General features: G+C 40.4%; 1 protein-coding gene across 1 annotated transcript in view; it reads left to right on the forward strand.

Annotated features, from left to right (window-relative positions):
- The window catches only part of DMC1 (DNA meiotic recombinase 1), a 33,119-nt gene that overhangs the window by 6,758 nt on the left and 10,227 nt on the right, over positions 1 to 16,134 (forward strand). The window contains exons 5-10 of the mRNA XM_041129642.1: positions 1,923 to 1,995; positions 4,080 to 4,218; positions 4,979 to 6,734; positions 8,124 to 9,446; positions 13,919 to 14,009; positions 14,633 to 14,677. Of these exons, the coding sequence (XP_040985576.1) occupies positions 9,187 to 9,446; positions 13,919 to 14,009; positions 14,633 to 14,677 (396 nt within the window). The 5' untranslated portion in view covers positions 1,923 to 1,995; positions 4,080 to 4,218; positions 4,979 to 6,734; positions 8,124 to 9,186. The remainder of the gene's footprint in view (positions 1 to 1,922; positions 1,996 to 4,079; positions 4,219 to 4,978; positions 6,735 to 8,123; positions 9,447 to 13,918; positions 14,010 to 14,632; positions 14,678 to 16,134) is intronic.

Here is a 16,134-nt window from a genome sequence, read left to right on the forward strand (position 1 = left end):
GTCAGTATGTCAAACCCTGTGTAGAACACAGGAAAGCTTGTAATTGAAATTGAGACAGGTGAGCCAGTGTCCAACAGGCTGCAAATAAGGATAATCAAGTCAATAAAAAATGGGGATTGCAATTTCCAAAACAAATGTCCTAACTTTATATTTAGTCACCTAGTCAAGTAGTCACACTTTCCCAACTGCTCCATAATAAGCGTTTATTTTGCAGTCAATGGGAACCGCAGGTGCCTGGCACTTATATTTCTGCTCTTTAATTATGAGCCTCTGATTTAATTCCCATTTTGAAATCTTGGGACCTGAATGACCTGGATGATGGACTAATGCAAGAGCATTACCACTGTTCTTGGATACAGAGTACCAAATTACTTTGAAATGTCTAATAGCAATTCATTGGGTTTTTTAGACGGTTTTTGTTAGTGGTTTAGGAGAAAGGAAAAGATGGTTATTTGTCACACAAAGAAAGGAAAAGTTCTAAGCACAAAGAGCAAAGAAAGTAAGGCAGAAGGAAAAAAAAGCAAGAGAAGGATATTTGGGCAAAGTAGCATGGAAAAAAGTATGAACGGTGGAAGGAATGGTAGCGGTAACTGTACACAGAGGCTGCATTAATAGGAGGCTGGGAACGCTGAACCTGATACAGAAGCCAGTGAGAATATTCAAAGTCAGTACTGGTAGAGTTAGTCATTTATTTCTCTACAAATGCTTTGGAAGTAAATTGAATTATGTCGTTGGTTCTTAAATTGAACTTAAGAACAATGTGTGTATTGTTATATGCTTCGTGATTTTTCCTGTATTGTATGATGAAGAGGGGGAAAAGAAATAGGTGATCAGTCATAAGGTCTGCCTGTTCTGTTAAAATCTAGAGCCCTGGAAAACAAGCTGGCAGGAGAGCAAGTTATTCTCCTTAAAATCTGAAATTAGGTCTATCAAGCATTTTCTTTTATATTTACTCATATTGCAGAGGACTTCTCTCAACATAATGCACAATTTACTCAGCTTGCCTCTTGCTGATTTCTACATAGTTTTGTAATGAAAGTTTGTGCTGTCACATGTCTGTCAACAAGTGGAAGCAACAACTTCTGTTTCTCTTGACCAAGCTAAATCGAGTTTGGCATATTTTTTTCTTTTAATATACACTAGTAGAGCAATCCTGCCAGGCTCCAGATCACTTTTATTCTTTGAAATCCCTGTCTTTGCTTAGAGTTAAATATCATCAAAGTGATACTGCCATGCTGCCATTATATCAATTTCTCTCACCACAGCCAGGGTCTTGCCATTACAGAGTGTTAGAAAAAGCCCCCTTACCAGTGCGGCTTTGTCACTGTGGAGTGGCAAGGGGAAAAACATATTTCACTGAGTAATTATGCAGGGAGTGGCTATTTGGGAGAAATTGGTTTGCTTCTAAAACTGGCCTAGAGAGAAATACAGTAACCATGTGACGTTAGTGCCATTTTTTACCCAGATCTGCACATTGAAACGCACAAGTGTGTTGTGCTTTGTTAATTTTGTTAAAGCAATTTATGGAGTCAATAAATCTTGAGGGAAGAAATCTTCCAAACTTGCTTCTGTTGGAGGCAGCTGACTTGGCTGGGTGTTCTACAGAATAGTTCCATCAGGTACTTTTTACTAGATCAGAACATTACCCTGGTGTCATAGCTATTTTGCAAGCCTGTAATTGCCTTCTATGACCCTGAAATTTCTCCTGTGATTTCAGCAGGAGAGGTTGTTTTTATTTCTTTTCCCATGACTGCAGTGTGATGCTGCTAGCACTAGTGGCTGCTGTATTTTGCCCTAGAAACAGCTATGTTTCACTTGTGGGTGGGCTAGACTTTTTAAAGAGAATACATGAGAATTAAGGCATTAATCCTACCACCATGGTAAATTACTCAAAGTTTTTCTGCCTTTTGTTTTTCTTGAAGGAACTGGGACATGGACAAGCTTCTAGCAAGTACCAACCTCATCAGACAAGCAAAGTCTTCCAAGTCCCAACAGGTAAAATATTAAACAGTGACTTTTCCAGGTATAGAATGGGGAAGAAAAAGTAAAATATTATTTATTTTACTAAGACTTTTCAGGTTTGTTGTTCTGAAGGCCTTTGCTATGCTATAGTATGTGCTCCCCATATAAGAAGCAGGAGAGTGTGTGTGTATGTATATGTGTATATGTTTGTCAATCCCAGGCAGCTGGAACCCATTAAAGCTGCTTGTGTGTGTATCCCTTTTGTGTGTGCCTCATTAGTGCAAATACTTCCCTAGGTATTGGATTCGCTGACATGTGCTAGGCGAGGGGAATCCGGATGGCTAATATTTAATATTTCAGACTTCCACACCCGAGATGCAGAGCTTGAAAAGGATAAGAAGGAAAGTAAGTGGAAGCAGTCTTAACATATGCTTAAAACTAGAAGACTAAAAATAGCACCTCATCCTAGAGAGGTGATGCAGTGTTTGGAGAAGGATGGGAGATGACGTGATAGATGGAGTGAATTTTTCTGTCTCCTGCTGACATAGCTGATCTTGTTGGCATCCACATAAGCCCTGCAATACAGAAGAGATTCTTAAGGGCAGTTGCTCGTGTAAAGCGAGTGTGGAAGTGGGATTGCTTTGCATGCCTTAGTGTTGCTCTTTTGTCAGTTTTTCTGCATAGATTCTGTCCCTAAGCCAGTGAGGTCCCTTCCCTGTACCTGTTAAAACTTTCTGTCTTCCTGAGAAGAATAGGTGAGAGGACTTTACTCCTTTCTCTGGAAGCAGGTCCTCTAAGAGAGTTGAAACAACTTCTGTTGTGTTGAACTATTGACAAGTACAGCTTCCAAACCTTAGTGCTTTGGATACAGTTTTAGTCTCCTAATGATGACAGTTCTGAAGTCTGTAGCATTGTGTGCTTCTCAACAGGCTTCCTTTAGCAGTTGCTCTTTAGGAACTTTAGTGTTGGTGAAAAACCATATACTGCACACTTATTCTAGCTGTGTCTGGAATTTCCTTCCCTGCCTTTTTTCTTCCTATCAAATATGCTTGAATTCCTTCTGAAGCAACACCCAGAAAAGTCCTCCACCCAGATAGTTCAGACTCCTGAGCTGATTCACAGATGCTTTTACTTTAGAGAGAGTTCCTTCAAGGCCGCTCAGTCATTCCTTACAAAAGCCTGGGATGAAGGATGGTGGTAATTCTCATCAGCTTCTTATCTCCAATTTGCTTTTGCTGCATTAGCGCTGTGGTAATTGAGGGTGGGAAACAGTGGCTGGTCAGTTAGGAACATCTCATGGCTGCAGTTCAATACTGAATATTATTTTGAAATAAAAATTCGAATGTCATGTGATTTTCCTGCTTGTCTTGTACTCATTGCCCTAAGAACAGAGGTCACGTGTGAAATCTGGTCTCAGAAACTCTGACCTAGTCCTCTGTCTTGGATTGCCTGGCCATTAAAGCAGGAAGTGCTGCCTTAATAATCCAGTGGGAAAATAACTGGGGAGAGACAAGACAGGAAGAAAGACTGCAGTAGGAAGTACGGGGGTATATTGAACCAAGCGGGAGTTGTGCACCTGCACCAAGTTTCAGAGACACCTATATGCCATTTATAATCACCAATTCAGCAAAAAGATGAGGAGGAGAGATTAAAAGCTTTCTTCAGATATGGACAGAGGAAATGTTTAAGAAATAGACACAGTTCCAGTAAGGCTGGCAAAGAAAGCGTGGTAATCCAAGGAAAGGGGAGCAAAGGATAAAACAAGAATAATCAGGCTAATGAATCTCTGAAGTTTAAAGGCGCAAGATTGAAGAAAATTATTAGCTGGACCATTACTGAAAATTAAGGCTCTATGTGTAGCAAAATCAAGGAAACACAGTATTTTAAAGCTAATTACAACTCCTGAGAGCTCCAAATATTATTCTAAGCTAAAAATAACTGTATGATGATGCAGTTGATGCCTATCCAAGTTTTAGGGGTTGAAAAACAAACTGCTTATGATCTTTTCTGGCCACTAGCCTGGCAAACATATGGAATACAAATGGAGTAAGATTAGTTTTTTGTTGGTTTTTTTTTTTTTTTTCCCCCCTGTGGTTTACATACAAACTCACTTGCAGAAGCAGCAGGCAAAGCCAAGAGTGGAAAACTGGCCAAAAGAAGAGCACGTTCAGTTCTGCAGCATGGCTGGTTTAAAAGAAAAGCTCCTACCAACCCAGAGGCTGAGCTAGAAAGCCTAAACTTTTCCAAACTCATAAGGTAAGTGGAAACACTGTGAAAATGATTAGTTTTTCAAGTAGAGGCTCTTCAAAGTTTGGGTTTTTTTTTTAAATGAAGAAATGTCTCAAATACCAGTGCTGAACCTCTTCTAAGTGTAAACTTAAAAATGTTTTTCTTGTAAAATGCCATTATTTGATGTGACCAGTGAATTCTGCTGTGACCTGGAAATTAAAAATTTTCTATTAGCTGCACTTTAAATATGTTCTTCTTTCTGAAGCATGCCAATGAAAATGCTGCCCTGAGTACAAAACAGAGCAGTATACTCAAAAGTCATTATTCAACCTACTTGACAACAGTGAGCTGGAATGTATTAGAGAAAGGAAAACCAAAAACCATTCCATGAATTATGCTTTTTTTTTAGCTGTAACACTGAAAACTCTGCTCTCATGTTCTGTGGATAAAGCTGCTTTGCTTTGTGTCTTTTTCAGGTTAATGTTCAATGCTGATGTGTGAATAAGTTCGAGAAGCATTGACTCTTTTGGCCGTAACAGTTAAGACAGTATTTGCAGTACTTCTAGCTTGTTTGTATTGGGAGTCAGAATTTCTTTGGTGTGAAGAATACACACACAGTCCTGTGTTCTGCAGCATGGCAGATGCATCTGTGAGCAATTCTCTTGTTCTAACTCCCTTTCTGATGAGCTGTGGTGGTTAAATCAAGTTTTCTGCCTCAGCTTCCTCCTAAAGCCATAATCCCTGTTGCTTCGCTCTCTTTTCCTGTCTCATGCACCAATGTGTACAGCTGCTGCCAGGCAAACTCCACCTCCTGTATTTGCATTCAGTCCCAGAGAAGTCCCTCTGTCTACAGGAACAGTGAGAGTCCACCACATGGCAAAACTGATCTGACACCTTGCTGAGGCAGGCTTTCTCTGTCTCTCTTCCCCATCCCCCAGCCGTCTGATCCCATCTTTTCTTTTTTTACTGTTCAGATGAGCACCAGAGTGAACACAAATAGGAGAAATGCAAAGCCATTTAGATAAGGGAGAGCATAATGCCCTGCTCAAATCGAAGCTTGAGCTAACTCTGAGAGCTGCACCAGGAGACCTTAGTTAGGGGGAGCGTGCAAGCCTGGCTGTGCTCTGCAGTCTGTTCAGGCCTAGCCCTAGGGCCTGACCGGCTGCATTATGTACTTCATTCCCTTGGGTGATGGCTTTCCATTTCATCTGCTGTGAGCGGAGGAACATTTAATCAATTCTTTTGGTTTACTTAGTGAAATGAAAATATTTCCCCCGTGGACTTTAACCAGGCCTGCGACTGGGCTTTAATTCAAATGCAAGCTTGTCAGTGGCATTGTCACTGACTTTGAAGAGTGGTAACAGTTTCAGAGCAAATAAATTTTACTATAGCTTGCTTCATCCTACTTCAATCTGACCTTGGAGGTCAATTCAAGTGAACAAAGATATATGTAACTGCAATTACTGCTCCCACTTAGCAACATATGTGGGCAGTCTTATTTCATAATTAGTCTGTTATTCCTGTTTATCATAAAGTTGCTTAAGCTAAAGTAGAACAAGGTGCACTCATTCCAGAACAAAAATCCATGTATGTGGAGTTAGTCAAGAGCAGTTATTTTGGAATTTGCAAAAGCTATTTAGAAAGCTTTCCCAGTTTAAAAAAGACTGGTATCTCCCAAAGTATGCATTTCACAGTTCAGAGTAATATATTTCCCCAAATGCATTTCATTTCTTGCAATAGAGATTTTTGTGCCAAGATTGATAAATTGCAGGTCACAACACCAGCATCCCAAGCAGGAAGAATTACTTGGTTAAAAATGAAAAAGCTGCTTTAAAATAGATTTTTTTTTTTAAATCTTTATTAGCATAGGTTAGAAATCTGCTCAGTGATAGTTTTTTTTTTTTTTTTTTTTTTTTTTTTAAAGGACTGAATTTTAGCTACAACCAGGATAAGCACTTAATCTATGTCTGTCAGTTTTGCTCCTGGTCTGCTTGTTAGCTCAGGCAATCCTTGAGTTTCTACTAATTTATCAGCTACCAGTGCAATTAAGAAGTGGGTATGTCAGCCCAAAAATGCTGCATTCAAAAGCTTGTTTATGGACAAAGAGGAAGTGTACCTTGTGTATAATTAAAGTCAAGGATTTATTGCTAGTATAATTGAAATCTTGAGAGTTTAATGATTATTGACCCAGATATAACTTGCAGAAAGAGAAAGGATAATAATGCAGTTAGAGTACTTCCATAAAATGGTAACACATAAACACATAATCTTCTTGGCTTCTACCCCTTTTCCTTGTATTTCACTCACCCTTCCACTGCTTCTGTGGGTCGTAAGGTTGGTGGTTTCATTCTGGTGCGTGTGGGGGGGGTGATATGGAGAGTTGTCAGCATCTGGAGTCCTTTGCTGGGAGAATATTATCTTCATGTTGATTGTTTCTCCTTCCTTGCTCTAAGATCCACTTGGTGTCATTTTTATATGTTTGCTAGCATGCATTTACACCTTTCTTCATTGGTCTGCAGTGCCATGCTACATCTGATTTTATGGTATGTGGTCCCTATTATATATGTTAGTTACTATTTTTGTTACTCCTAAAACTGGTTTCATCCAGCTCCAGGTCAGCATTTCTTTGATCACCGGCGAGTTGTTCATAGCCATCAGGTCTCCAGTGCCAAGCCTGTGCCTTGCCAGTTATCTTTGCATGCCGGTACTCCTCTGCACATCTTATGTCCCCATTTCTCAAGGCCTCTGCTATTGCACCAGGCCGGTATTTCTCTACATTACATCCTTGTGCTAGTCGTAAATCTGTCATTCTATGCAGAATAACTGTTTGTTACTGCTATTTATATAAAATGATGGCTGTACCACACGCAGATAAACAGAAGTAAAACAAATTAGCCATAGACCTGGTCAATTATGGAAACTGCTGTCACAGCTAACCTAGTAAAAAGTACAGAAGGGTCGAGAGAAGTTCAAACAAAGCAAGCCTGACAAGCCTCAGTCCTGAGGCCTTGCAAATTCAGTACAAAGCTTATGGCAAATTACTGAGGATGGCAATACTGTATTGCAGGGCTACATGGTTACAATGTTTTAGCCCCAAAAGCCATTAGCCCCAAAAGCCAGGAGCAGATAAAAGCAAGCTGTACACATTACCAGAACATCCATCAGGTTTCAGCAATTTTTTTAGAACTAGATATGCTGGCATTTTTTCTCTTTTGGGCTAGAAAACACAATGCAAGAATTAGAGTCCCAGTTATCTGACCTTTTAAAACTAGAAGGTAGCTCAAAGTATATTGCATATTTTTACAGACAAAATTGCATTACGTAGTGAATGATGGAAAACAAGGGTAATGGCAAGGATAGTCAAGCACTGAAATTGTCTGGTTCTTTCTCAAAAACCTCTGATAAAAGAAAATCCACAGCCTACCCAGGCAAACAAACATCTGCCAAGTTTAGCTGATTCTGCTTTGAGCTAGATAATCTCTTGATGTCCCTTCCAGTCCTATTGTTCTCTATTACTAGTTTGCTTTTTTACCTTAGATAAAAAATTCCTTGTGCATTCTCAAAAGGGATTGCTTTTTTTACCTCCTTTGTCTTTTTGATACACTCTGCATATGATATACTGATGCGTGTCTCCAGAAAGCCTCTGAGTTTAGGTCTTGCAAAGCTTAAAAGTGGCTTTGTTTATTCCATTCTGCATTTTTTTTTATCATGTCATCCTTTGTTATAGATAAAGAATTACTTATTTCACAATCGCCTATTAAAATGAACACAAAAAAAATGAGGCTCGTGGTGCTTGGACTGCTATCACTTACTGCATTTGTATAGTTGACGTACAGATTATTTATTTTTCATTTAGAAAAATACCTGTGCCTGAATTCTCTAGTCGGTGTTTTGATATCAGTAAGTTATCTTTGGCTGCTTTTCTTCTCCAGTCACATCCAACCTGTTGTGGTCGTGACTTGACCTGGTACCTCTTTAATACCAATGGGCACAGCCCTCTATCTCATCATTTCCTCCAGCGCTGCAATGCTGAACCGTGGTCTGGACAGAACATCTTGATACACAGAAGGGAGATCTCTAATCCTATAACATATCTGTAATGATTAACTCAAGGTAAATTAGAGGTAGCAAAATCTGTGTCTTTTTAATGCAGGATCACTCTCAACAGTGTAGTATTGAGTATTTTGTCAAGGATTTGCCTAGGGATCTGAAGACTGGGACAGAGCCATCACTCAGTCTCACAGTACCATCTCAATTCCTTCCAGTAATTCCATTTTAACAATGGAGCCCTCTTGTTGGTCCAGTCTGAACGATGAAGCTTAGCTGGTCTGATATTTTGCCAGTCCTATCCTGAGACCCATTGTATGCATACAGCTTTTGCAGTTCATCTTAGTTCTGACCAAAGAGAAGGAAAACATAGGCAAGGTTGTTTCCTTTATGTAAAATTTAAAGCCTATGCCAACATATGCAGAGTTTCAGGCATATTCACAAGATGGACACGACATTCAAAGAAGTGTACCAGAGGCACTGCAGATAAATGAGGGATTTGGACCAGAAGCGGCAGAAAGATAAGCAAGAATTCCTTAAGTACAAAAAATTTGTGTGGATTCATCCTACTGTGTTCTGATAACCTGAATTCAGTTCTGCTATTCTTCTCGTTTGCTAGAGGTATAACCCACTAGTTAATGGATTTTCAGAAGAGCTTTCGGGCATGGAGAAAGAGGAGCAAGCTGTGATGTGTGGAGTTAATTAGTACAAATTCCATGGGGCACATTAAAGAAGCATGGCCTTTCCCCGAGACTGACTGAGGTGGAATTTGTTTGCCTGGTGCTTCCTCGCAGAAAGGTTTTTTGGCAGATTTTGTTTTGGAAGCAGTGATGGTTAATTCTGATGTGACTAAGGGAGTAGCTAAAGTGAGCTATCAATACAAGGCTATCGTGTTTTGTGGATTTGGGTAATTTGGGGGATATAATAGCTCACGTAACTTCCAAAGTGATGCTGGACTTTTACTCTATATTCCTTTGCTGTAGGAGACATAAAGTTTTTACCTTGTTAATACTTGGATTGCCTTTGAAATATTCAGTGTTCTTTCTTTCTCTCGCTCCCCCTCTCTACCCCCCAATATGTATTTTCAACTTTATAGGGGGAAAAAAACCCAACCAAACAATTGCTGCTAGGGAAGAGAGAGCTGAAGAATATGAAGAAATTGCTGCATCTTTGCCCAGAAGCATTCTGCAATTCTGGGAAGATTTCAGGTGTGTCACAGTTTTAGTCTGGGACCAACTGTAAGTGAAATGCATTCCTATGGAAACCAGAAGGCATAGTTCTTCCAAAACAATTCCGACATAAATGTACACTCATATCCTAGGCTGAATCTTCATCTGTTATATTCTGGAAGGCCAAATATTTGATTATTCTGTCCTGGTTAAGAACAGGCAAAATGCCACCTTGAAAGTTCAGAGAAGGCATTAGCTTGTATATTTGACTCTAGTCCATTTGATCCACGTAAATCTGAATCAAAACCAGCCAACCAAAAAAACCCCACATGATTTCCCTACTGCAACCATGGATTAAAATGGTTTGTGAGGATGAAAAAATCAGCTGTATACTTAGTATTCTTATGGTAATGGTTTGACTTGGGTCTTGTCTTGTCTGAACTGGTAAGATTATAAGATCTCAAGTGAGAGGAAATACAGATGACAGTGCTGTATCTCATTGTGAGCGCCTCTCCTGCAGCTGGAGGTGCACCGGTCAGCAGCAGAACCTGTAAGAGGGAAGGAGCAGACTCTGGGATGCCTTGACTCACTTGGCTGGTGTGTAATGTGATGGGGTATGGGGGGTTATTGCACAATGCCAGCTGGAAGCTGAACGAGCAGTTAATGATCACACAACATTTTGAAGATGTAGAATGTAATCTATTGCCCAAAGTAGCACTTTGGGGTGGCAAATGATCTTCAAATTCTATGCATTCATTGACCCCTCTGAGAGCTATTTTACGAACTAGAAGGATAATGGAGGGAAGGTTATTTACAGAGGCATTAGCTGCTGCAGAACTGTTCAGCAGCACCAGAAGGATCACGCTCTGCATGTGCATTCTGTTCTGGAATAAAAGCATACATTGTGAAGGAATTCATCTTTAAAGGGCTGTCTGCCTAAGTGCTCTTCTGGAGTAGCTCTTGTGGAATAATGCAGTTTTCAAAAGCAGTGCCAGCCGGTTCTTCCATATAGACAAAGCCTTGGGCACCCAGAATTAGACTTTGGGTCCTTAGAGAAATCATTTGATGTCTTGGTTGGAGACCCTGCGAGCACTCCTGTGGTGTGCTGATGATGGTTAGGGGCTGTGGGTTTTGTTGTTTGGTTTCCTGACTTGGCCAGCATGACGACACCCGGGTGTACTCTTAACCTCCCACAGGCGGCGGGTGAGGAATTTTTCACAAGCACCTTGAAACAGTCTGAGATGCTGCTCCCATCCCTTCTGCCATTTGAACCCCCCACCCACCGGGGCAGTGACCCTGAGGGGCAGCCAGCAACTCCTGCTCGCAGGAGTACGCTGACATCTTCTTTATGTGCAGTCCTGTACCGACTCTGCTACCAAAGGTGAGCTAAAACAGCTGATTGCTTTCCAAATACTGTCTCCAAGAAGACCACAGAACTCTTGTAGAAGTGTTCGTATCCTAAAAAGCACCTTTTTCATCCTTTTAAAATGGCAGGTTAAGTCATGCGTATGACTCAGCCTCATTTTCTTGTCCTGTGACTTCAGGCAAGTCACTTCTTTTCCAGCTTTCTGACTGGTTTTGGCTATCCAATCCAAAAATGCTGTGTGCCTTGTTTAGGAAGATGTGTGTGTGGCACCCTGAAAAAATAAGGCTGAGCTGTGTTGAACTGAATGCCCTCCAAACCCAATGCCACTCTGCATTTTTAATTAAGCCTTTGCCAGCTGTAAAATAAGGGTAATACAATATTCCTTAGAGATGGCAAATACAGTAGTTGATAAATTTTAGAAGATAAAGTGATTGAAGGCAATAATTCAACTGTATTTCAGCGCGGGGGTGGGTGAGAAAAGGGGCAGTCCCCATTCCTGTCAGGAGCCTGCGCGCCTCCCTCACGGCGGTCTGGCTTCCAGCGCGAGCGGGCGGCTAACGGCCGCCTCGTTTTGGCGGGAGGGCAGGTGTCCCCGCCCCCCCGCTCCGGCGGGAAAACCGCCGGGTCCGTTCCCTCAGGAGGAGGCGGGCTGGCTGGCTGGCACTGCGGCCGGGGCTGGTTTAGGGAGCTCCGAGTCTTACACGCTGGGGTACCGTAACCACTCGCAGACCCCCACTCCCGGAGATGCCCGGGAATGAGCTGCGGTTTAATTGTTGTAATTTTGACGGGCAACTTTGGTGCTCCACGGGGGAGGGAAATTCTGCGGTGCCTCAGCCTTTGGGAACAGAAATTTGCATCCCCTGAAAAGGCAGCTGGCAAGGAAAAGCCAAATAAATCTGTGTGTTGATATACGATGAATCACTTATTTTCCTCTGAGTTAATAGACGTGGAATTCCACCACGGTGCCCCTTGGGGCAGGTCACCTTGGCTCCTGCCCCTAACGCAGGGCCCAAACTCCAGTCAAGTCAGCTGGGACATTTGTCAGTTCAAAACCAGCTCATTAAACCCAAGGCTACGTGCTGGGGCCAGGTCCCTGTCACACCGGTGGTCTTTATCTGTTGAAAGGTGTGCAGCATGCAGGTCTTGCTCACGTATCCTAATGAACAGCTGCCAGGGTGATAACAGGAGGGTTGGGGCACCCGAGGTGGCACAAAAATGTTGTGTTTCCTCACAAAGGTCCTTGTTTCTTCATGGATTTGCTGTGTTGTTTCAGACTTTCACCCTTTTATCTGCTTCATTGCAGGCGGTGGTGACTGAAATCCTCTGGGTCTTTGGTGCACCAACACACCAGCAACAGGAGGACCCTCCACTAAACAGGAGGATTTTGTTCATCCTTAAAGCTTTTAGTAGGGTGTGGTATAATTTCTTCGTTTTTCCCTCGTAGCGTGCAGGAAGGCACAGGTCTGGGTCTGCCTTGTTTTTCTGCTGTGAGATGCCAATTGCCTAAGGATGGGGAGTAGGAGAACGATCCCATGACCTGTTCAGCTGTGCTTGGAGTGCAGGATTATGTGCATTTCAGGAGGATATTTTTAATGAAGAAGTGAATTGTAATACAGTTGTAATGCCTTTTGCATTACTTGTTTTTCTTCCTTCAGTATTTGAAGCTTAAGGGGTTTTTAAAATCTCTTCAAGTATTTTTTAATCAGTGTTTTACTGTAATTATTTTTCTGATTGATATTAGGCATGATGTGAAGGCATGATTTCTCATTCCATAATTGTCAGGGTTCTGAAATAGAAATGAAATATATCCTGACACTATCAGAAACAACTGATTTTATAGAATATTTCCATTAAATACTAACTAAAGTGACTCCATCATATTTTGACTCCAAAACGAAATGAGATCATTCTAAAATTATAATATTTTCTTTCTCACTTCTCCCAGTCTCTGTATACACAAGATTCTTGCAAGCAAGTTGGGCAGACCTGAAGTATCCATTTAGAAGCTGAAAAAAGCTATTTATTTGCAGATATTTAGTCTAAATTATCCTGTTCTCTGTTAGACATAGCCCATCTTGTAGTTTCATAATAAACCTGACTTACCTTTCGTGGACTTTATTAACAAGGATGAGCTAGCAAACATATATACACAATCTGGATGAGGTAGTTTACAAAACTTTTGATCAGCCATACCTAGAACAGTGAAAGCAAGCTCACAATTAAGACAGAAGCAACCTATCAATTTACAAAACCACGAAAATGGTACAGCAGGTTATAAGATCATATTTCTAAGGAACTACTTGGTACTCATTTTTCTTGCATTCATAAAATTTAAGGAGGTCATATTTTGCTTTTTATTGAACCATGCTATCAGTAAGTGTGTATTCTGGTTCTAGGGCTTGCTTATAGGAAGTCACATAAAGAGGGCAGTGAAGCTGCAGCAGAGTACAGACATGGCAAGTTAACCATGAAAAAACCATGAAATAAGCTCTCTGTATATGTTTTTGCATAATAAAAGCCTCAGATTTTTATTACCCTTCTTTTATTCTCTTCATGCAAGCATACTTCTTGCAGGCGTTACTTGCACGTCTTCAGCATTTATTAGGTATTCTGAACTCCAGCAAGAACTTGAAAACAAATACAGCTTTATAGTCTACTCTCAAGATATATGACTAAGGAGATGTAGCCTTGTCAGTAGCGCTGTTTTGTGGGCTTTCTGTCGCATAAAGATCGGGAAGCTGAGATGTTGCATAGCCTTTCCTTTACCCATTCTGTCTGCAACTATGCTTTTGTTATAAAAATACAGGCTGCCTTTAACTTCCTTACCAGAATAAATTCCAGTAATGATAAACCATTTAAAATGTTGCCGCCTCCAAACTCATCTCTGACCCAAGATTCTCACAAGGGAATGAGATCTCTTTTCCCGTTAAACCCTTTCTAGCCAAACTGGTTCATCTGAGAGTAAAGCGGTAGATTTTCTCCTTTTGGTCTGGTACATCAGATAATGAAGAGTTGGAAGCAGAATCCAAGTTTGAATCCATATGTGATGGCATACCGAGAAGGTTCTGTAGTTCAAGGACTTCTTAAAAGTCATTTTACAGTCATTTATTGCCACCCCAATACTATCTTTGTTTGCATTTCCCAGTAGTGATCAATACTTTACTGCCTGCTCTTTCATGATGAAGGCCATGGAGGATCAAGTAGTCCAAGAAGAACCAGGATACCAGGATGATGAGGTAAATTTATGGTTGATTGAAAAAAATGTGCAGCATATTTGAAGGTATTTTGATAGTGTTACGAAATCCATGGAGGAACAGGAAGTCCCCAAAGGCCATCAGGGAGTTCAATGCATTTAAAATCTTCTTCCAGTCTAATACCAAGAAAATCTCATTTTCTTAGTCCCTGTGCAGCCTTGCTCTTCAAGTACTCTTCATTAACCTTTCAAAAGCTATGCACAGTTTTTAATGGGATTATCATTATTTCTTTATATTTTACACTTCTATATTAACTGCAAGGGGACTATCAGTTAATTTTATGTTTCCAAGGAATGGTCATCAGCCTGAAAAGACTGAGGAACTGTGGCAGAAAAGAATCAAGATGATGATGATCTTACATCAAGTTTTGTTAGCACAGCACAGGATTGCTTACCTGTGAAGATACATTTTATGAAGAAGGTGATAGAAAATGTGTAGGCCTTGTTGGCCCACTATGGCTTTGCTTATTTGGGTAGTCCAACAAGTTATGTATTATTAGGGAAAATAATTTTTACAAATTTGAAACAGACACATAGTGAGATAGATGTAATTACAAGAAAAGGCAAAATCTATTTTTATTGTTTTCTGCTTTTTGGTTTTTTTAGGAATCCTTTTTTCAGGATATTGACCTGCTGCAGAAGCATGGAATTGTAAGTATTAGCATTGACTTTACCGCACAGAATTGTCCATGAAAAGCTATTGTAAGGTTATTTCCAAAAGCGTGTACACATGGATACAAATAACTGAAATTCCTCCTCGCAATAAATTCTAAATCCGTCTTGTGAAGACAAATTTTGCCTTTGGTGATAAGATGGGTTTTCAGAAACTCTCATTCCCATCAGATTCCTAAATAAAGTGCCAAGATATTCAAAGTATTTAGCACCCAGCACTCTTGAAAAACCAACTACTTGCTAATTTATTTGAAAACTGTGTGATAGATTACTTCCTGTTCCTGCCAATCTTTGTAATTATTCCTGCATTTTTGGTGCCTGTGAAATTACACTGTGACAATCGTTGCTATACTATTTTCAGCATGCTGGTGAAGGGGGTAGAGTGGGAGTAAGGAAAATATTAGTAGCTAGAGAAATAAGTGGTTAGTTTTCTTCATCAAATATGAATTCCTATAGTTGTTACCATTGTTCTTAGCACATGAACATCACCTATTTATTTGAATTACTATTATTATATTTTTAGCCAGGAGACTGGCTCATGGATCGGAACCCTATTGCATTCAGTGTTGTAGAAGCAGAACAAAACATTGGGTTTGACCGAAGTAATGCAAGATTTAACTCTAATATAAATGACTACTGACGGATACAGATGGGGAGGACACAGACAGCATTAGTCAGCACTATAGTTACTGGGCTCAGCATGTCAGCAGTGTAATTGTTGTCAGCTTTTTTTATTGGCAATTCATTGACAGTTTTAAAGAGAGTTCTGAAGAAGGATCATGAGGTTGGGAGCTCTAACTATGGGGCGACATAGGAAAAATACACAAATTCTTGTGTTAAAAATTTAACAAGTTGACCAAAGAGGCTGACCTCATGAGCTGGGAGGGAGCTGTCCTAGCCTGTCAATATTAAATGAGGCATGGTATGCAGAGAATGATACTAAGGTGTGAAAGATCTTGAAAGTAAAGAATAATGACTTGGGCTGTTTTTCTGGCTTAATAAGGGTTTCCTGCTCCTTTTTTTTTTTCTTTTTTTTTTTTTTTCCTTCCTTCCAAGTGGTTATTCCCATAACCCAGGGGAAATTTTTGTTCTCAGCTGTGCCAGTTAAAATCTTTGTGTGAACATATGATGACCCATATCTGTTAAATTCATTTGCGTAAAGAAATAGTTTTTGTGGGTTTAGAATTTTTTTTCCTAGGAGTAGAGAGAGAAATATTTACTAGATCTGACAGTGTGGCCACAGAGAGAGTAAGATTAGCACAACCAAGGCTGTGGTTTGATGTTCAAAGTGTTTGGTAGGAATTAAGGTGCTGTGACCCTGCAGCCTTTGCTGAGTGTTTGTGCCCCTAGAGTTTTGTAGCCACCCTGTGAACTGGATTTGTGAATCAATTAGTCCAAAAATTGTCACAACAAAAAATGTGGTTTAGTTTTTTAAT

Source organism: Aquila chrysaetos, chromosome 17, assembly GCF_900496995.4.
Source record: "Aquila chrysaetos chrysaetos chromosome 17, bAquChr1.4, whole genome shotgun sequence".
In the NCBI taxonomy this organism is placed as follows: domain Eukaryota; kingdom Metazoa; phylum Chordata; class Aves; order Accipitriformes; family Accipitridae; genus Aquila; species Aquila chrysaetos.